We start from the raw sequence: 22,787 nt of genomic DNA, 5'->3' as shown, positions 1-22,787 counted from the left end.
ATCTGGCAGGATCCCAAGGAATATATCTTTTCCTTCTTACTTCTTACATACCAAACCCCAGCCTTGGATGACCCCTACTATACGTTACCTACGCTCTTGTGCCCGCTCTGCTGAACGCCTTTGGCTTAAATCTCGTGCCCATGCTGACTTCATACACTTTTTTTTTTTTTTTTGTTACATTTGTACCCCGCGCTTTCCCATTCATGGCAGGCTCAATGCGGCTTACATGGGGCAATGGAGGGTTAAGTGACTTGCCCAGAGTCACAAGGAGCTGCCTGTGCCGGGAATCGAACTCAGTTCCCCAGGACCAAAGTCCACCACCCTAACCACTAGGCCACTCCTCCACTTCAAATTCTTACTGACCTCCTTCCAATCTGCTCTCCAACTTGCCAAAAAGGGTTATTATATCCAATTGACTAACTCTATTGGTCTGAATGCCACGCTAAACTGTCTCCTCAAAGTGCCTTCTCCTCCAACTCCCCCTTCACTTTCTCCCAAGACTTTGGCTGATTACTTTCACGATAAGGTTCACAAGATTAAACTTGAATTCGCAACCAGCTCTCCACCCTTCCCTTAGTTCACTCTCTCAACCCTCTTACCCCTGCCTCCTTTCTTTCCTTTTCCGAAATCACTGAAGAAGAAACTTTACTTCTTTTCTTTCATCCTCTAAACTAACCACCTGCCCCACTGACCCTATCCCCACTCATATACTCAACACTATCTCTCCTGCTGTCACCCCTTTCATCTGTCATATTCTCAATTTGTCACTTTCCACTGCGGTTGTCCCTGATGCCTTCAAACATGCCGTAGTCACCCCACTCCTCAAAAAACCTTCTCTGGATCCTACCTCTCCTTCCAACTATCGCCCCATCTCCCTCCTCCCTTTCTTATCCAAGATACTAGAATGTGCTGTCCTCCGTCGCTGCCTCGACTTTCTTTCTTCTCAAGCTATTCTTGATCCACTCCAATCTGGCTTTTGCCCCCTTCATTCAACTGAAACTACACTTGCTAAAGTCTCCAATGATCTATTCCTGGCTAAATCCAAAGGGCTCTACTCTATCCTTCTTGATCTTTCTGCTGCTTTTGACACTGTTGATCACAGCCTACTCCTTGGCATGCTGTCCTCACTTGGATTTCAGAACTCTGCTCTTTCCTGGTTCTCTTCTTATCTCTCTCAGCGTACTTTTAGTGTTTACTCTGGTGGATCCTCCTCTTCCTCTATCCCATTCTCAGTGGGTGTACCTCAAGGATCTGTCCTAGGACCTCTCCTTTTCTCCATTTATACTTCCTCCCTTGGTGCTCTGATCTCAGCCCACGGTTTTCAATATCACCTTTACCCTGATGACTCCCAAATCTACCTCTCCACACCAGAAATCGCAGCAGAAATCCAGGCCAAGATATCTGCCTCCTATCTGACATTGCTGCCTGGATGTCTCACCGCCACCTGAAGCTCAATTATCCAAAACTGAGCTCCTTATCTTCCCACCTAAACCAACCTCTCCCCTTCCCCCACTCTCTATTTCTGTTGACAACACGCTCATTCTCCCTGTCTCATCTGCTTGTAACCTTGGGGTCATCTTCGACTCCTCCCTCTCCTTCTCTGCACATATTCAACAGATTGCTAAAACCTGTCGTTTCTTCCTCTATAATATCGCCAAAATTCGCCCTCTCCTTTCTGAGCACGCTACCAGAACCCTCATCCACACTCTCATCACTTCTCGCTTGGACTACTGCAACTTGCTTCTCACTGGCCTTCCACACAGCCATCTCTCTCCTCTTCAATCTGTTCAAAATTCTGCTGCTCGATTAATATTTCGCCAAAGTTGCTATGCCAATATCAGCCCTCTTCTGAAGTCTCTTCACTGGCTCCCTATCCGTTTCCGTATACAGTTCAAGCTCCTCTTATTAACCTATAAGTGCATTCACTTTGCTGCTCCTCACTACCTCTCCACCCTCATCTCTCCCTACACTCCCTCCCAGGATCTCCATTCACTAGGCAAATCTCTCCTAATTCTCCTCCATCGCCAACGCCAGACTCCGATCCTTTTATCTTGCCGCACCTTATGCCTGGAATAGAATCCCTGAGCCATTACGTCAAGCTCCATCCCTGGGCGCCTTGAAATCCGGGCTAAAGACCTACCTGTTTGATGTTGCTTTTAATTCCTAATTTGTCACCTGCTCGTAACCTTTATCCTGTCTTCCTCTCTTCAGTTGTCCCTTTCCCCATATGTCCTCTCTGTCTGACCTACCTTTCCCCTTATGTCCTGTCTGTCCTACCTTATCCCTTATTTGTCCTATCTGTCTATCTTGATTCAGATTGTAAGCTCTTTTGAGCAGGGACTGTCTTTCTTCATGTTAAATTGTGAAGCGCTGCGTACGACTGGTAGCGCTATACAAATGATTTATAGTAGTAGTAGTACTTATACCCAGAAATAAGCAGAGGCTTTTCTAAGTTTACCTGGTTAATAATGGTTTACTGATCTTTCTTACGAGACTTTATCTAAAATCTTTTTTTTTTTTTTTTAACTCAGCTATGTTAACTGAGTTGGCTGTTTTAAGACTAAAGAATAGATTTTAGGAACAAAATAAATTGACATTGGCCTTGTGTTTCAAGACGTTTTAAATATACAAGTCTGAGCTCCGTTTAATTTCCTTTGAACCAATGAAAAGGTGAATTAAAGTAAGAAAAAGAAAATGGGGGGGGGGGGGGGGGGGGAATATTTCTGCTCTTTCATATGTCAAACAGTTGTACAAACATTTTCTGTCTATACTAGATTGATTCTTCAGCAAGTGGGCATAAAAATTGCCAATCAAGCTTTAAACAGCACATCAACATAAATCAACTTTGATGAAGGGCTTACAACTACTGTAGTTTTTACATTATTTTATTTAAACTTATGAGTGCAGGAGCGGCCAAGTCGATACTAAGTCAATACCTAACACTTGAGAGTCACGCGAAAAACACAACAAAGAAGATGTTCCACTCAATGTGGAAATTAAAGAGTAAGACCTTTCTTCCCAAGGACCGTCTTCTGCAACCTGGTACAATCAATGGTACTCAGTCACTTAGACTACTGCAACACACTCTACGCTGGCTGCAAAGAGCAAATAATCAAGAAACTTCAGACAGCTCAGAACACTGCAGCCAGACTCATATTCGGTAAAACAAAATATGAAAGTGCTAAACCCCTACGTGAAAAGCTACACTGGCTCCCACTTAAAGAACGCATCATGTTCAAAATATGCACCCTAGTTCACAAAATCATTCACGGAGATGCCCCAGCCTACATGTCAGACCTGATAGACTTACCACCCAGGAATGCCAAAAAATCATCCTGCACATTCCTTAATCTTCACTTCCCCAACTGTAAAGGTCTAAAATACAAACTAACGCACGCGCCAACCTTTTCCTACTTGAGCACACAATTCTGGAACGCGCTGCCATACAACTTAAAAATGATCTATGAACTAACTAACTTCCGCAAACTACTGAAGACCCATCTCTTTAACAAGGCATACCACAAAGATCAACAAATGTGAACTCCTACACTTATATTCAGAATTGTCTTACAATATTTGCTTGTTATACTACTATTATGTTTTATCATTATCATATTACCCAAGATCCTTCTGTAATACTAAATGTCTACTTTCTTAAATATTTCCACTATTCATGATGTATTGTAAGCCACATTGAGCCTGCAAAGGGGTGGGAAAATGTGGGATACAAATGCAATAAATAAATAAATAAATAAATAAAGTGGTTAGAGAACCAGTCTTGACATCCAGAGGTGGCTGGTTCAAATCCCACTGCTGTTCCTTGTAACCTTGGGCAAGTCACTTAACCCTCCATTGTCTCAGGTACAAGCTTAGATTGTAAGCCCTACAGGGAGAGGGAAAATACCCCTGAATGTAACTCATAAGTACATAAGTACATAAGTAGTGCCATACTGGGAAAGACCAAAGGTCCATCTAGCCCAGCATCCTGTCACCGACAGTGGCCAATCCAGGTCAAGGGCACCTGGCACGCTCCCCAAACGTAAAAACATTCCAGACAAGTTATACCTAAAAATGCGGAATTTTTCCAAGTCCATTTAATAGCGGTCTATGGACTTGTCCTTTAGGAATCTATCTAACCCCTTTTTAAACTCCGTCAAGCTAACCGCCCGTACCACGTTCTCCGGCAATGAATTCCAGAGTCTAATTACACGTTGGGTGAAGAAAAATTTTCTCCGATTCGTTTTAAATTTACCACACTGTAGCTTCAACTCATGCCCTCTAGTCCTAGTATTTTTGGATAGCGTGAACAGTCGCTTCACATCCACCCGATCCATTCCACTCATTATTTTATACACTTCTATCATATCTCCCCTCAGCCGTCTCTTCTCCAAGCTGAAAAGCCCTAGCCTTCTCAGCCTCTCTTCATAGGAAAGTCGTCCCATCCCCACTATCATTTTCGTCGCCCTTCGCTGTACCTTTTCCAATTCTACTATATCTTTTTTGAGATACGGAGACCAGTACTGAACACAATACTCCAGGTGCGGTCGCACCATGGAGCGATACAACGGCATTATAACATCCGCACACCTGGACTCCATACCCTTCCTAATAACACCCAACATTCTATTCGCTTTCCTAGCCGCAGCAGCACACTGAGCAGACTACTGAAAAAGGTGTGAGCGAAATCCAAATAAACAAATAAATACATAAAACATTTCAAAGGCTCCTTACTCTGGAATCCTGGGATACTGACTATTAACAACTGAATATTCCTTCACAGCTGTCCCTGAATTCATTGTGGGGCATGCACAAAAACCATGATCTATACAGCACCTCAAAGCAAGCACTGGCTGTGATAGGAAGTGGTTGGAAGTACAGTGGGAATGGGAGGCTTACACTGGGTTAATTATGACAATTAATATGCTCATCTGCACTAAGTAGAAGCATTTTCAGTTTGGTCTTTCCATTCTCATTTACTTCATTATAATAATGATGATCTTAGGGTGGCCCAAACAGGTAGAAAAGTCAACAGCAAAAGCCAGAAGGATGCTTGGGGTCATAGGGAGAGGAACGGTCAGTAGGAAAAAAAGATGCAATTATGCCTCTGTATAAGTCTCTGTTGAGACCTCATTTAGAGTACAGGGTACAATTTTGGAGACCGCACCTTCAGATAAGCACATAAGCATCGCCATACTGGGAAAAGACCAAGGGTCCATCAAGCCCAGCATCCTGTCTCCGACAGCGGCCAATCCAGGCTTCAAGAACCCAGCAACCCCCCCCCCCCCCAAAAAAAAAAAAAAATATATATTTTTTAATAATGTTCAATGGACTTTTCCTTCAGGAAAAGATATAAATGGGATCAAATCAGTTCAGAGGTGGCTACTAAAATGGTCATAAAGCATATCGAGACAGACAAAGATCTCAATATTTATACTTTGAAAGAAAAGTGGAAGAAGGGAATATGATAGAAATGTTTAAATACCTTTGTGGCACTATTCCAAAAGGAGGAGAATCTCTTTCAATTGAAAGGAAGCTCTGGAATGAGGGGCATAGGATAAAACTACTACTACTACTTATTTCTATAGCGCTACTAGACGTACGCAGCACTGTACACTTGAACATAAAGCAACAATCCCTGCTCGACAGAGCTTACAATCTAATTAGGACAGACAAACAGGACAAATAAGGTGAAAAGGGATAGAGTCAGGAGTAATCTAAAGGGGTAAAGAATCACGGATATGATATACTACCTTTCTGTGAATACAACCAAAGTTGTTTACATATATTATATGCAAGTACTTTCTCAGTCTCTAGTGGGCTCACAATCTGATGGACGGATGCTCAAAACCTAACACCGGCACTAGAGGCAATTAGCGCCAGACTAGCACAAATAACATTTAAATATAGTCAAATGCATGTTAATGAGGTCATTTCCTATTCTCTCCCAATGCGCAGAGAACATCGCACAAAACAAAGCTGCCCTTACCACTGGAAACCTAACTCCGAGCTGGAATTGGGGTGTTCGAAGAGAGAATTTTCAACGATTCTCTCTCTAAAATATGCTGGTTTTTATTTAATGTTGAAGCAGAAGTAAGCCCGTGCAAGCCCCTAAGCGCTGGTAGTGAGAGGCGAATGTGTGCGAGGCAGAGCAAAGTCGAAAGTGAAAGCACATACTGGCACCTGTTTTCTGCACTTCAATGTAAGCTTTCAGGTGAAAACATTTTTCTGAAAGACTTATATAGTACAGTCTCGATTATCCAACCTTTGCTAATCCAACCATCCGGCATATCTGACAGACCACCTGGTGACGGTCATTGTGTTTATTTCTTTTAAAAATATCTGTTTTAGAGCAAGCACATGTACAGTAATTATGTTTTAGCGCTCCAGTCATGCTGCAGTATGTGTTATAATGTTGTTAATAAACAATTTTTGAAAATCGGGAACTCTAGGCCTTTTGTTTATGCATGTTTGAGGGGTTTATACAGTGTTTTCCGTACTGAGTTTTCACTTATCCAACAACAAGTCGGATAATTGAGACTGCAGTGCATTTAAAGGTGCAGAGGAATAGCACCAATGTATGCTTCACTTCTAGGTTTGCCTAGGCACGTGCACAACAACTGTGCTTATCACAAAACTCTTGTACACGTGTCAAGCACATTCCTCCCCCTTACTTTTGATCTCACAGCGAACATACCATTTGCATACTATTAGCGTTGCGCATTGGGGAGCTAAGTTTTGGTGGTGTTCCCATGGTATGGGTTGGGCGCTGTTCCCTATAGTGCAGGAGTTCTGAACATCGGTCCATAAGTTTTGTATCTGGGACAATGGAAGGTTAAGTGACTTGCCCAGGATCACAAACAGCTGCAATGGGAATCAAATCCAGTTTCCCCACATTCTCAGCCCACTGACCTAACCATTAAGTTCCTCCTCCACTCTTCATGGAAAGGGTGGTGGATGTGTGGAATGGTCTCCTGATAGAGGTGGTGGAGACAAAGCCTGGATCTGACTTCAAGAAAAAATGGGACAAGCATGTAGGATCTCTAAGGGAGAGGAAGCGATGTAGATGGTTAAACGAGTCGACTGGACAGGCCATATGGTCTTAATATGCCATCAGTTTTTATGTTTCTATGATTTAATAAGATTTTGTCCCCTCCTAAGATGCAGTAGAGGAGGAAAAACCTTAGTAAATCAGACCTAAACGGATATGGTATGAGAATGTCAAGGTTGGTGATGGTTTAGTGTACTATGAGGCTCATTTTCAAAGCACTTAGCCTCCCAAAGTTCCATAGAAACCTATGGAACTTAGCCTCCCAAAGTGCTTTGAAAATATGCCTCTATCTCTTTTTTTTAACATTTTTTAAAATGTAATATTTTACATTTTCTCATGGTGCTGCAATCTGAGTTTGATTTTTTTGTTCATCTGAAGTATGCTCTTTCAGACAGGCTTTTCTTAGCAGCATTATTACTCATACTCCCTGTGGTGCATATATATTTTTTTTAATTACAGAGATCCTAAAAGCTGTGATGTCGGACCGAGTTATTCCATTCATAGAACAAAATATTTTATTTCAAACTCTTAAAAGCACAGAAGCTATTATTTTCACCTGCTCATTGATGTATTCCCTATATTATAACTCCTAAATTTAGCAAAATCTGGGTTTTGTGGTTTTCACTGTATAAAGATTATGGAGAAAAAAAAATTGTGGTTTGCTTTAAATAAAAATCAAAAAGGTCAAAAAGCTTACCAAAGGCTAGAGCACAGAAACAATGAGTGTACTAGAGAAAGGAAGACCAATTTTCTGTATATGTTAGAAGATTTATTTCTCTCTATACAATTTTATTATTGGTGTGAATTATCAGGCTGGATAAATATGCACCGACTAAGAAGTCAGTCTGACAACTGGAGGATGTAATTTGGAAGGACAGCTGTTTTTAGATGGGGAATCCACTCACACATCAGCTTTTTACTTGTTATCCCCAGCACTATGGAATTCATTGCCTCAGCCAATTAGATTGGAAAAATCTTCTCATTTTCGTAAAACACTAAAAACCCACTACTACAAATCAATTTCCATCACTTGCTGAATTTTCGGTTGGTCGACTACACAGGTTTCCTGAAGGTTTTGAGATGTTTTTATGTTTTGATTTTATTATGATGTATTGTTATACAAGCTTATTGTTTTTATTTTATTGTTTTCTCTAGTAAGAAAGATTTGTCTGTCTTCTTTCCTATTTTTAAATTGAGATCCTAAATAATTTTAATTTATGAGAATTTTTATTGTAATATTTGCTGTGTGAACCGTTCTGATTTGCTATGCAATAAGTGAAGGTATAGTAAAATAAATAAACAATAAAAACAAAATAATGGATATGGATGATAGCACTGAAATTCCCATAAGCACTGAAAGGAGAGATTATCAACATGGGCTACTGTCGAGTTATTTTACCACAAGTTGGGTTATTTTAGTACTGGGGATGGGTGGGGAAGGGTTAGATTCCAGCGGGGATACGTGGGGATGGGTAAAATGTCTGTCCCTGTGCAACTCTCTTAACTGCATCCCTTGATGCAGCCAATGTATTGGTGAAATGTGGACCATGTTGGGTACTTTTAAATAAAAGCTGTCGTTTTATATATTGTATTTGGATCTGCTCTCTTTCTGCATTTACACATGCATGTGCACACATATGGGTATATATGCCGGTATACACACATTTGGTGCTTAAATGTTGACACTCTCCTTAATCGAATTATCCCAATGAGCCTAACCTTCTACTTTAACTTTTTCCACTTGACTGTCCCACATGGTGGGCCATTTCGTTTCCTGTTTTGATCGTATACCCTATGCCATAGGATATATTACAGTATGATACTGTGGCTGCTATGCAAGCTTGTCATTTGATGGTTTTTACAGTAAAAATATTCTGATCTGGGGTTATCAAAAATGTAATTGAGTGGAAAGGGTCAACCATACGGAAGACAAGAAATTGATTATATGTGCAAAGGCTTTTTTTTTTTTTGTTACATTTGTACCCCACGCATTGAGCCTGCACTCATGGCAGGCTCAATGCGGCTTACATGGGGCAATGGAGGGTTAAGTGACTTGCCCAGAGTCACAAGGAACTGCCTTGTGCCTGACGTGGGAATCGAACTCAGTTCCTCAGGACCAAAGTCCACCACCCTAACCACTAGGCCACTATTTTGCCTAATGAAATCATAAAAACGTTAAAATTTCAGCCTTCTTAATAGTCTCTTCTTGCTTTCCAACACAACTTGTGTTAGTTCATATTATTATTCTTTGCCAGCAGGTTTTTAAATTGTACTCTCTACAACAAAATAGTTGTCAAGCTAGCACATGTTACATAGCAACTGGCATAGATACTACATACTGTTCATTTGCCTGGCTCAAAATGCTCATTTTAGTTTGCATCTAGTGGCATCTTTTCCCATTTAAGAAGCTACTGTATCATCACCCTTATGTATTAACTAGTAAAAAAGGCCCGTTTCTGACACAAATGAAACGGGCGCTAGCAAGGTTTTCCTCGGAGTGTGTATGTTTGGGTGAGTATATGTGAGAGTGACTGTGTGAGAGACAGAGTGAAAGTGTGAGTGTGTGTGTGTGTGTGTGTGTGTGAGAGAGAGAGTGAGTCTGGGTGTGAGTGTGTTTGTGAGAGAGTGTGTGTGTGAGAATGAGAGTGTGTGCAAGTGTGTATGTGAGACACAGTGTGAGAGAGAGTGTGTGTGTGTGTGTGTGCGCGAGAGAGAGAGTGTGTGTGAGACACAGATTCTCTGTGAGAGTGAGTGTATGAGACCAAGCGAGTGTGTGAGTGACTGTGTGGCACATAGAGAGTGAATGTGATACAGTGTGAGACAGAGTGTGTGAGAGTGAGAGTCTGAAAGACATTGTATATGAGAGAGAGTGTGAGCCCTGCCCTCCCAATCCATGCCCATCTGTCCCCTGCCCCCTCCATTCATCCTTTTCCAGCAATTCCCCTCTCTCGCTGAGCCCTGCCCTCCCAATCCATGCCCATCCATGCTCCTCTGTCACCTGCCCCCTCCATTCATCCCTATCCAGCAATTCCCCTCTCTCCCTGAGCACTGCCCTGCAATCCATATCCATCCATGCCCATCTGTCCCCTCCATTCATCCCTATCCAGCAATTCCCCTCTCTCCCTGAGCCCTGCCCTCCCAATCCATGCCCATCCATGCTCCTCTGTCACCTGCCCCCTCCATTCATCCCTATCCAGCAATTCCCCTCTCTCCCTGAGCCCTGCCCTGCAATCCATATCCATCCATGCCCATCTGTCCCCTCCATTCATCCCTATCCAGCAATTCCCCTCTCTCCCTGAGCCCTGCCCTGCAATCCATATCCATCCATGCCCATCTGTCCCCTCCATTCATCCCTATCCAGCAATTCCCCTCTCTCCCTGAGCCCTGCCCTCCCAATCCATGCCCATCCATGCTCCTCTGTCCCCTGCCCCCTCCCATTCATCCCTTTCCAGAAATTCCCCTCTCTCCCTGAGCCCTGCCCTCCCAATCCATGCTCCTCTGTCCCCTGCCCCCTCCATTCATCCCTTTCCAGCAATTCCCCTCTCTCCCTGAGCCCTGCCCTCCCAATCCATGCCCATCCATGCTCCTCTGTCCCCTGCCCCCTCCATTCGTCCCTTTCCAGCAATTCCCCTCTCTCCCTGAGCCCTGCCCTCCCAATCCATGCTCCTCTGTCCCCTGCCCCCTCCATTCATTCTTTTCCAGCAATTCCCTTCTCTCCCTTCCATGACCCCCCCTCGCATCCATGCTCCTCTCTCTCCCATGTCCCAGCCTGGTCCGCCCTCTTCTCCCCCCCCTTCGCATCCATGCCCCCCCCCTTCGCATCCATGCTGTCGTTTCTCCCCTGCCCTCCCGCTCCCATTGTTCAACTTTACTGCCCACCCTCTTCTCTCCCCCCAACATCCCTTTTTTTTTTTTTTTAATTTACCTCCGTGGCGGTTCCGGCAGCGCAGCGTCAGGGAAGGAGGTGGCGCTCCCGACGTCTAGCCTTCCCTTCGCTGTGTTCCGCCTTCTTCTGACGTCATCCTTGACGTCAGAAGAAGGCGGAACACAGCGAAGGGAAGGCTAGAGACGTCGGGAGCGCCGCCTCCTTCCCTGACGCTGCCGGAACCGCCACCACGGAGGTAAATCTAATATCTAATATAATAAAACGCACCGTGCGTTGGTGCGATCCGTTTGTTTGTTTTTTTTTCCGCCCTCGACGTCATGACGTTTGACGCGAGGGCGGGGCAGAGACGGCTGGCTGGCTTCACACCATGAATCCACGAACCCTACAGGGAGTGTTTGAGTGACTTCAGAACGTTGTCTTCAGAACGTTCACGGTGCGTTTTATTATATTAGATAAGACTACAAGAGAGTAACGAGATATCTGGCTGCAGATGTAGGCTTTGCAAAGAACACAAAACCAGTAAACCAAGTTACTTACCTGTAGCAGATGTTCTCTATGGATAGCAGGATACATGTTCTCAGAGGGGTAATTTTTATTTATTTATTTTATTGCATTTGTATCCCACATTTTCCTACCTATTTGCGGGCTCAGTGTGGCTTACAATACATTGTGAATGATGGAAATTGTATAAAAATGTGTTACAGTACGATTATGGGTTACATCGTGAGGAGTTATGGGAAGACACAGTCAAGTCAAGACATCGTTTAGGCATGCAAACAATGGAATGTTACAATGGGGAGAAGATAGGGCGATAGAACAATAATATCTGGAGCCCCTGTGGAGAAGCCTCTTCAGTTTAGGATTACTCTAGAAACTTTGAAAAAAACAGCTGTGTGTGTAGTTTCTTGCTCACCGCTGTTGTGCGCAACCCGCCCAGTCTTAAAAAAAGCTTAGAGTAGAATGCAACTCCCAGGGGAGGGGAGGTGGGTGGGTATGTGAAAACTTGTATCCTGCTCTCCATGGACACCATCTGCTACAGATAAGTAACTTGGTTTTCTCTGAGGACAAACAGGATAGAAAGTCCTCAGAGATAGGACTCCCTAGTTACAGGCTGCCTTCAACAAATAAAAGTGGAAAACAAATATAAAAGGAGATGCAATAGGCCAACTTAAGTAATGTTTTTTGTTGCCATGAGCCTTTTTTTTTTTTTTTTTCAGAAAGCAGCCTGAAAATGCAGAAAAATGGGCCTGGGAGGATGCAGTTGAGTTCTAACCTGGCCAAACCTATTGTTACATCAGGACTCTATTTCCAAACACAAATACAATGTGAATAAGTTCACATCATAGCCTGCAATCTTCTTCATGGAGAATGCCCTCAAATGGACCACCGATGCAACTACGGCTCAGACATTATAAGCCTCATGATCCTCAAGAGTCAGGCCTGCTTAGAAGCAGGCAAAGGAGGTGCAGTCTGCTAGCCAACTAGATAAGGTACACTTGACAACAGAAATCCTGAGCTTATCGGGGTCCAACAAAATGTTGAGTGGACTCGGTAAGGACTTTAGTCCCTCCAAGTAGAAGGCTAAGGCTCATCTGTAATTCAAAATGTGCATGACACTTTTGCCTATGTGGGCACGTGGCTGAGGGAAAAATGTTTGAAGAACAATTGGTGATTAAGATGGAAGTCTGACACCATCTTAGGAAGGAACTTTATGAGTGCACAGAACCACCCTATTGTTGAAAAGCTTTGAATAGGGTGGGGATTGATCACTGTCAGACCATACTTAGATGATTTCTCGCAAATGACTCTTCTTTATGCCCTAATTCTATCACATTTGGACTACTGCAATTTATTTATTCTGGTCTTCCTCAACACTCGCTGTGATGACTTCAAAGTATTCAAACACACAGCTATCCATATCTAAGCCCACGCTTCAAGATTTGATCGTATTATCCCTTTACATATTCAGCATCATTGGCTATCCATCCCTTATTTTTATTTATTTATTACATTTGTATCCCACACTTTCCCGCTCATCGCAGGCTCAATGGGGCTTACATGGTAACAAGAGAATACAATCTGTAGTATCTGAATCAACAAAGGAGGTATGTGGTAGGACAAATGAACAAGGGTAAATGGGATAAAAGAGGTATGAGAGAAAGGATAGGGATAGGAAAAGAAGTGGAGCGATGAAGAAGAGGTAGGGGAAGAGCATGGAGGGTAAGAAGATTAGTAGGAGGTAATTTCTGAGTCGTTGTTGTTAATGATTAGATGAACCGGTAAATGGATGGGTTGCTTATGTTTACTCATGGTAGGTCAAGTCATTTGGGTAAATCTGTTTGAATAGATGAGTTTTCAATAGTTTCCTAAAGGGAAGGTATTCACTAGTTGATCGAGCATTCCAGAGTTGGGATCCCAGGTAGGGGAAGTTAGATGCATGATATGTTTTATACTTTAGTCCTTTGCAATTGGGAAGGTGCAGGTCAAGGTATGTTCGTGAAGATGTGGACCAGTTTCTGGATGGAAGATCTAATAGACTGACCATCTATTTATCACATCCAGTATAAGATTTCGACTCTCACTCAAGTCAGGCATCCCTCTAGTCAGGCATTACAAAGCACACATGCAGAAGAGGAATGCTTTATGATGGTGGTTGTGATTAGGGGGGGGGGGGGGGGGGGGGAAATGGACACCAAAATTGAGAAAGCCCAGACTGTGAATAAAATTATAGCCGTACTGAGAACATTTTTTTAAAAATCCCTTGTCCTGATTTTTATTGCATTCCTCGGGGAAATTTATATATTTTGAAAATCTTGAAACTTAAATTCTGCTTGCTTACTCTTATTACTGTGAATATAAGCCAAAGTATTACTATGTTGTTTCTTTTAAGAACAATAAGTAGGATTTTTTTTTTTGTTTCATTCCAGCACCAGGGATAGATTCATGCATACCGTGGCACCTTAAGCAGGACATAAATTTTAGGGGTTCACATTACAAAGCTTCACTAACAAAAATAAAATAATAATAATAATAAACGCATTTGTAAATAATGAAAATAAAATAAAATAATCATTAATGGTTAAATCCATTAATGATTACATAGTAGATGACGGCAGAAAAAGACCTGCACGGTCCATCCAGTCTGCCCAACAAGATAAACTCACATGTGCTACTTTTTGTGTATACCTTACACCTTGATTTGTACCTGTCCTTTTCAGGGCACAGACCGTATAAGTCTGCCCAGCACTATCCCCGCCTCCCAACCACCAGCGCCGCCTCCGGCACAGACCGTGTAAGTCTGCCCAGCACCATCCCCGCCTCCCGCCACCGGCTCTGCCCAGCACCACCCCTGCCTCCCGCCACCGGCTCTGCCACCCAATCTCGGCTAAGCTCCTTAGGATCCATTCCTTCTGAACAGGATTCCTTTATGTTTATCCCACGCATGTTTGAATTCCGTTACTGTTTTCGTTTCCACCACCTCCCGCGGGAGGGCATTCCAAGCATCCACTACTCTCTCCGTGAAAAAATACTTCCTGACATTTTTCTTGAGTCTGCCCCCCTTCAATCTCATTTCATGTCCTCTCATTCTACCGCCTTCGCATCTCCGGAAAAGGTTCATATTTTATATTATTTTCATTATTTACTAATGCATTTATTATTATTATATTTATTTATTTTTAGTGACGCTTGTAATCTACGGGACTCTTATGAAGCTACACTAGCGGCTCCTGCACAGCAATGTCGACTGAGTCCAATCAAAGTGAATGGGCTTTGTCAGCATTACCGCACCGGGAGCTGCTTGCGTGGCTTGATAAAAGAGGCCCTAACCTCTCTGTTTACTAAGCCATGCTAGCGGCTGATGTGGGGCAACACCAACACAGCCCATTCACTTTGAATGGGCTGTGTCGGCATTAGCTCAGCTTAGTAAACAGGGGGGTAAAGTTTGTAGTTTGTCTAGCTTATATGTAAATCTGGCCCCGGACAGCACAGAAGCTACAGGGTTATCAGCAGTTCCTGCTGTTCTTTCCAAATTACATGGAAGCACAGCAGGAACTGCTGATAACCCTGTAGCTTATGTGTTGGCCAGGGCCAGACTTACATATAAGCTAGACAAACTATAAATGGGCCAATATTTAAACTCTGGTTATCATTTAAAAATATTTCCAGATATTCAGCACCTGTTGCTGTCCAGATACAGGTGCTTAACATCCAGATAGGCCGCTGATCACCTAAGTTACCTGGATTATGGTGTTAATCAGCGCCACTATCCAGACAACTTAGGACGGTTATCTGGATAATTTCCCACTCTGCTCCTATACTGCCCTGAACTATCCGGATAGAGCTGCTGAAAATCCATGGATGGCCCCAGTCAGACATGCTAATCTGAGCAGCAGGTGCTGTTATCCAGATAAATGCTTTTGAATATTTGGCCAAATATTTTTTTCCTGGGTTTTGTGTCGTTTTGGACAGGAAATAAATGTAGTACAGGCATGTTCCATGCTGTTTTAAATGCCTCACACACATGCATCATACACAGCCTGAATTTACCACTAAACTAAGCTGACTTACAGCAGCATATTTTAAGGATAGGAAGTAAACATGCAACTTTTATTTCAAAAGGCTATGAAAATACATAAGAACAGCAGGGCATACCAGTGGCATAACTACAGAGAGGCCTGGTTGAGCACAGATCCACCCTGTCTGGCCACACAAAACAGTTCAGTGGCAGCTGCCTCCTCCCCTTGGATCTGGCATTTGTCTCCGCACATGGCCTGGCAACTGCCACCCCTCCTTGGTCTACCTCTGCATCTTCACAGGCAGCAGCAGCGATGCGTATTCACTGGCCCCACAAGTTTTTCTCTGCTGCATTCTACCCTCACTGACATCACTTCCTGTTTCCCCTAAGTGGGACATGGCAAAGAGAAGCCTGCAAGGTGGCAGATGTCTGTCGCCACTGCTGCCCACAAAGGTAGACTGGTGGGGGGGGGAGGAGATTGCTGGGCCATAAGGGTGGGGGGCAAATGCTGGATCTGAGGGCAGAGGAGAGGGAAAGAGAAAAAGATGCAGAACAAAGTAGAGGAAGGGAGTTTTGAAAGGTCTACCCAACTTAACTGTGGACCCACCTAAAATGACAGGTGAGGGGGATACCATCCAGTTCCTGCCTTTTTATAAATATTGTAAGTGGGATTGAGGCTGGATTCTTGCAACTTTAACTAGTCAAACAAGTGATCTGTAACCTTACCTTTTCAGACTTTTTTAAATCTTATCTCTGGCTCTACCTACTTGCTTTAACATTATAAAAATAATAATTTTTTTTGTAACTGTTAACAGTATGACTAAACTCCTCTTTTATAGGTTTACTCCATACTTACTTCAATAGACAAGCGTAATTAAAGCTGTTTTTGAAATGCTAATTTTTCCTGTTCAGTCCCATGCCTGTTTTCTTAGAAAAGAGAGATTTTTGCTCCACTAAAGCAACCCCCTCAAATCCTGCCTCAAAACCTATTTTTCTGAGCAGCTCCTAAATCCTGATACTGGTTCTCCATGAGCACTGCCTTGGGTGAGCCCTCTAAGAACAGAGAAGTACCTGCATAAAATCTGTACAGCACTGCGTACATCCAGAAGCGCTATACAAATGATTAGTAGTAGTAACCAGTTTCTACAGTACTCAAGTTGCACAAAACTCCCAGTAGAGAGGTGTGGTAGCCGTGTTAGTCCACTTTTAAAGGTAACCAATAGAAATAAAACAAAATAAAACATGGAAAAGAAAATAAGATGATACCTTTTTTTATTGGACATAACTTAATACATTTCTTGATTAGCTTTCGAAGGTTGCCCATCTTCGTCAGATCAGAAAAAAGCAAATGTTGGTAGATGACAGTATATGTGAGTGAGTGTCCAGTATCGCCACCCAGCCAGCCCAAGATAATCGGACTATATAAGGTGTGGGCCCGGCGCAACATCATATAGCCCAAAAAAACTCCACACTCAGTTGAATGTCCGAAAAATCAACGGTAGATAAATGCCTGTATCCAGAGTAGTGAGATCAAAGAGTGAATCTATATCACGGAATGTATCTATGTTTTCTACTTTACAATTTAGTGCTCTGATGATGCTACCGATTACTTATCTTAACTCCAAACACAATGGTGTTGCACTCTCGGTCTGTAGCTTCAGTCATAACTGGATACAGGCATTTGTCTACAGTTGATTTTTCGGACATTCAACTGAGTGTGGAGTTTTTTTTTGGCTATATGATGTTGCGCCGGGCCCACGCCTTATAGTCCGATTATCTTGGGCTGGCTGGGTGGTGATACTGAACCCCCTCTTTTCTCCACTTTAGATGTTGATTGATTCTTATTTAATTCAAGGTGACACTTGTTCCTGTATCCATTGTTCTACACAGTAAGTGTGAAGCTGTGGCTTTGGAGTTTCAAATTAATTACTTGCAAGCTTGAGTGTATTAATAGTATATATAAGTGAAACATTAAAGCATTCCAGTGACAGTCTAACAGGATGGAGATAGATAGGTCAGAGACAGGAAGAGTCGGGTGGATGAGGGACAGGGAGATATGCATTGAGACAGGAGAGTGACAAAACAGTACAGTTTTATGGTTTATAACGGGCTAGAAGATCCAGATCTTTAAGTCCTGTCTGGAGGGTGTCAAAATATTTAATCATTCTGACTTCAAAGGTCTTACATTCCTGTATTGTTTTAAAGTTCCCTTTTAGGATTCTTACCATGAAATCACTGGTAGAGTGTTCTGGTTTTGTAAAGTGCTGCCCCACAGGTGTGACATCTTTATTGGTACTAGCATTTTTCATATGGTGTGTATGTAAATTAACACACAGGCTCAAAAAGAAAAGAATGGCACACATCCTTGCAATATATCCAGCTGCAAACTATGCCAAAACATTTCACAGGACCCCACTGTTATTCACAAAGGAAAAATATTCAGCATTAAGGAATATATAAAATGGAGGACTGGCTATGCCCCTGGGACACAGACAAGGCAAATTTAGAGTTTCTGGGAGTTTTGTCAGATCGGAAATAAGCAAATGTTATATATATATTGTCATCTACCAACATTTGCTTATTTCCGATCTGACAAAACTCCCAGAAACTCTAAATTTGCCTTGTCTGTGTCCCAGGGGCATAGCCAGTCCTCCATTTTTTTTCATTTGGGGGAGAGGGCAATGCATTTCCTCCCTTAACCCTGACATTAAAACTATTACTTTTGCTGGTAGGGATGCCGAACCCTTGCCTGTCAAAGAAATTCAATGCCCAAGCTTCTTCTCTCCACCTCATGCTGCTGCAATAGAGAGGAAGTCAGCAGTCTGCCTCCAGCCTCTGATGCCGAGACTCCTCACCCATGCTCAGCATGAGCCAAGAACTGAGCGTGCTTTGAGAGTACTAGTGTCGGTGGATGCAGGTAGGCCACAGACTAGCTCTTTACTGTAGCAGCACAAGGAGGAGGGAAAGGATGGGGCAACCAATCTTTTGGCTGGTGGGGCTTCTCCATCCTCGTCAGCTGTTTAACAGGTGCTGCAGGCTTGGAGGGGGCCTGAGCCCAAAGTGTGTGTGTGTGTTTGGGTGGGGGGGAGGGCCTGTGTCTACACCATTGGACTACATTGTAAGCTCTAAATAACTGACTGTGTGCATCTTACAATGATATTTATATACATTGCATACCTTTAGGAGTCCTGCCCTTATTCGGTTTAAGTACAGAGGTTAAGTAGTGGAAAGGCGATGGCGAACTGTAAAGAAAACACAAATTATTCCAATAAGTCAATATTAAAACAGCAAACATAACTGCACCTATAAAAAGGAGTACAACTGCAATATAGCTTTCATTACAAGGCTCAGAGGCTGATGTAATAAGGTGTACCAAGCTTTGTGCACTTTTTAACTATTTAGAATGATTTAAGGATACAAACAAGGTTCACTAAAGCAGGAATAAAGATGTGTGCTAAAATTATTTATTTCTCTCAGGACACGCAGAATGTGGGTGATGTCATCTGACGGGCCCCTTCAATTAGGTTTACATTCCCCAGCTCAGAAAAGACCTTTTCAAAAGGTCCCCTGAGAATGTCCCTTAAGCCCTCATCACAAGATCCATCATACTTCCTGCTATTTCCAACCTATTTCCATCTGCTCTACCCCAACAGATGGATAACTTCCTAAAAGAAAAGTCCATAAGCCATTATTAAGATGGACTTAGGAAAAGTCCACTGCTTATTTCTAGGATAAGCTGCATAAAATCATATCTTGCCAGCATGACTGACAGAAATAGGTATCAATGGAACAGGACTTGACTGGTTCAGATCCTATCAGACAGGCAACAATCCATAACGTTTGGCAGCAACTCATCACCACCATGGACAATGACCTGCGGGGTACCACAAAAACCGATACTGTCACCTATTCTGTTCAAAATCTACCTCAAGCCACTAGCTGAGCTGATTTGGTCAATGGACACTCAGTTCTACATCTATGTGGATGATGTGCAGCTACTCATACCCACTGAACATGACTTACCTACAGTCTTGAATAAACTGATTACCTAACATCAATTCAAGAATGGGCTAAACACAACAAACTTTGCCTGAACCCAAGTAAAACCAAGCTTCTCTAGGTCCCTAACACAAGTGGATACATACCTGACATCAAAATCCCTTTCAGGAAGTATGAATTCCCCCTCAAATCACAAATCAGGAACCTTGGAATACAGTTAGACTCAACACTTACTCTGATTCCCAAAATCCAAGCAACCTTCAAGAGTTGATTCTACTATTTATGACAGATACATTGTCTCTCTCCTTACATCGAGAAGGTAAATCTTATCCCTGTTGTGCATGCCATAACATCAAGACTGGATTACTGCAATGCACTATACAATGGTCTGACTACAAAAGGGCCTGCACCAGCTCCAGTTGATTCAGAACGCAGCAAGACTCATAAGACCAAAGGTCCATCAAGCCCAGCATCCCTGTTTCCAACAGTGGCCAACCTAGGTCACAAATACCTGGCGAGATCCCCCAAAAATGCTCAATACATTTTATGCTGCTTATCCCAGAAATAAGCAGTGGATTTTCCCCAAGTCATTTTAATAATGGTCTATGGACTGTTCCTTTAGGAAGCTGTCCAGACCCTTTTTAAACCCCACTAAGCTAAATGCCTTTACCACATTCTCTGGCAATGAATTCCAGAGTTTAATTATTCGTTGAGTGAAGAAACATTTTCTCTGATTCGTATTAAATTTACTACTTTGTAGCTTCATCGCATGCCACCTAGCCCTAGTATTTTAGGAAAGAGTAAATGATTCACATTTACCCATTCCACTCCACTTTTTAGACCTCTACAATACCTCCCCCTCAGCCGTCTCTTCTCCAAGCTGAAGAGCCCTAGACGCTTTAGCCTTTCCTCATAGGTAAGTCGTCCCATCCCCTTTTATCATTTTTGTCGCTTCTCTGTACCTTTTTTGAGATGTGGCGACCAGAATTGAACACAATATTTGAAATGTGGTCGCACCATGGACCGATACAAAGGCATTATAACATCCTCACTTTTGTTTTCCATTCCTTTCCTAATAATACCTAACATTCTATTTGCTTTCTTAGCCGCCGCAGCACACTGAGCAAAGGATTGCAACGTATCATCAACAACAATGCCGAGATCCTTTTCATGGTCGATGACTCCTAACATGGAACCTTGCATTAAGTAGCTATAATTCGGGTTCCTCTTTCCTACATGCATCACTTTGCACTTGCTCATATTAAACGTCATCTGCCATTTAGACGCCCAGTCTCCAAGTCTTGTAAGGTCCTCCTGTAATTTTTCACAATCCTCTCGCGATTTAACAACTTAGAATAACTTTGTGTCGTCAGCAAATTTAATTGCCTCACTAGTTACTCCCATCTCTAGATCATTTATAAATATATTAAAAAGCAGCGGTCCCTGCACAGACCCCTGAGGAAGCCCACTATCTACCCTTCTCCATTGAGAATACTGACCATTTAACCCTATTCTTTGTTTTCTATCCTTTAACCAGTTTTTAATCCACTACCTCCTATCCCATGACTCTCCAATTTCTTCTGAAGTCTTTCATGAAGTACTTTGTCAAACGTCTTTTGAAAATCCAGATACACAATATCAACCGGCTTGCCTTTATCCACATGTTTTTTCACCCCTTCAAAAAAATGTAATAGATTAGTGAGGCAAGATTTCCCTTCACTAAATCCATGTTGGCTTTGTCTCATTAATCCATGTTTTTGAATATGCTCTGTAATTTTGTTCTTTATAATAATCTCTACCATTTTGCCCGGCACCGACGTCAGGCTCACCGGTCTATAATTTCCCAGATCCCCTCTGGAAGTTTTTTTTAAATATTAGCGTTACATGGGCTACCCTCCAATCTTTCGGTACCACACTTGATTTTAAAGATAAATTACATATTACTAACAATAGTTCCGCCAGTTCATTTTTCAACTCTATCAGTACTCTGGAATGAATACCTTCTGGTACAGGAGCTTTCCTACTCTTACATTTGTCAAACTGACCCATTACATCCTCTACGTTTATAGAGATTTCATTCAGTTTCTCCGACTCGTCAACTTTGAATACCATTTCTGGCACCGGAATCTCTCCCAAATCTTCCTCGGTGAAGACTGAAGCAAAGAATTCATTTAATCTCTCTGCTATGGCTTTGTCTTCCCTGATCGCCCCCTTTTACCCATCGGTCATCTAGCGGTCCAACTGATTCTTTTGCCGGCTTCTTGCTTTCAATATACCTAAAAAATGTTTTACTATGTGTTTTTGCCTCCAATACAATCTTTTCTTCAAAGCCCCTCTTTGCCTTCCTTATCAGCACTTTGCATTTGATTTGACATTCCTTATGCTGTTTCTTATTATTTTCAGTTGGTTCCTTCTTCCATTTTCTGAAGGATTTTCTTTTATTTATCACATTTGTATCCCACCTTTTCCCACTGATTGCAGGCTCAAAGTGGCTTACAATAATATTGTAGCAAGTTACAATGCAAAGAATACAATTTTTGCAAATTGAGCAGGATAGAAATAACAGTTGAACAGCGATGGGTATTGAGGTAGGATATAATTAACAAATAATCAGTAGTAAATAAGAAAATAATAAGGTGTAGTTAAGAGTCCATAATAATTCTGATTATGTTGAACCTGGGGAATAAGCCTTCTTAAACAATACTGTTAGGCTCTAGAAGGTTGCAAACAACATGACCACATCACACCATTTTTGCAAAAAACTTCATTGGCTACCAGTACAATCCAGGCCAAAATTTAAAACTATGTCTGATCTTCAAGGCCCTGAAAGGAAATCGCCCAGAGTATCTGAAGAATAGGATGATCCTCCACACACCGCCAAGAACAATAAGGTCCTCCCAAAGACTTTCACTAACTCCACCATCTCCAAAAGACATTACACGATGTGATACCCACAAGCGAGCCTTCTCCAGAGTAGCCCCCACACTTGGAATGCACTGCCTGAAAGGCTTTGCTTAACACAAGACTACCTCTACTTCAGGAAGAAGGTGAAAGCTTGGCTCTTCAACCAGGCCTTTAATGGAAGAAGTAACTAACTTGTTAGTCTCACTTACACACACAAGGAGTCAGGCTGCACATACTGAAGCAGGACATGTTTATCTACTCCTACCCTTGCTGAGATAATATTTAACCATCTCTCTGACCTCATGTGCAACTTTCTTTAAATCAGTCACCTTATTTTCTAACTCTTCCTACTTTCTTACCCATCTATGTGTTACAACTTTGCCTTACCCTTCACTATCAATTATAATGTTCTATTACGTATTGTACTGACATTG

The 22,787-nt window shown here is 42.4% G+C and overlaps 1 protein-coding gene across 1 annotated transcript in view; it reads right to left on the bottom strand.

Moving 5' to 3' along the window:
* Window positions 1–22,787, bottom strand: part of FOXN2 (forkhead box N2) — a 146,259-nt gene that overhangs the window by 2,661 nt on the left and 120,811 nt on the right. The window contains exon 5 of the mRNA XM_030195829.1: window positions 18,628–18,692. Within this exon, the coding sequence (XP_030051689.1) occupies window positions 18,628–18,692 (65 nt within the window). The remainder of the gene's footprint in view (window positions 1–18,627; window positions 18,693–22,787) is intronic.

Source organism: Microcaecilia unicolor, chromosome 3, assembly GCF_901765095.1.
Source record: "Microcaecilia unicolor chromosome 3, aMicUni1.1, whole genome shotgun sequence".
Classification (NCBI taxonomy): Eukaryota; Metazoa; Chordata; class Amphibia; order Gymnophiona; family Siphonopidae; genus Microcaecilia; species Microcaecilia unicolor.
Note: the sequence above shows the minus strand (reverse complement) of the source record. Positions and strands in the feature narration are given on the sequence as shown.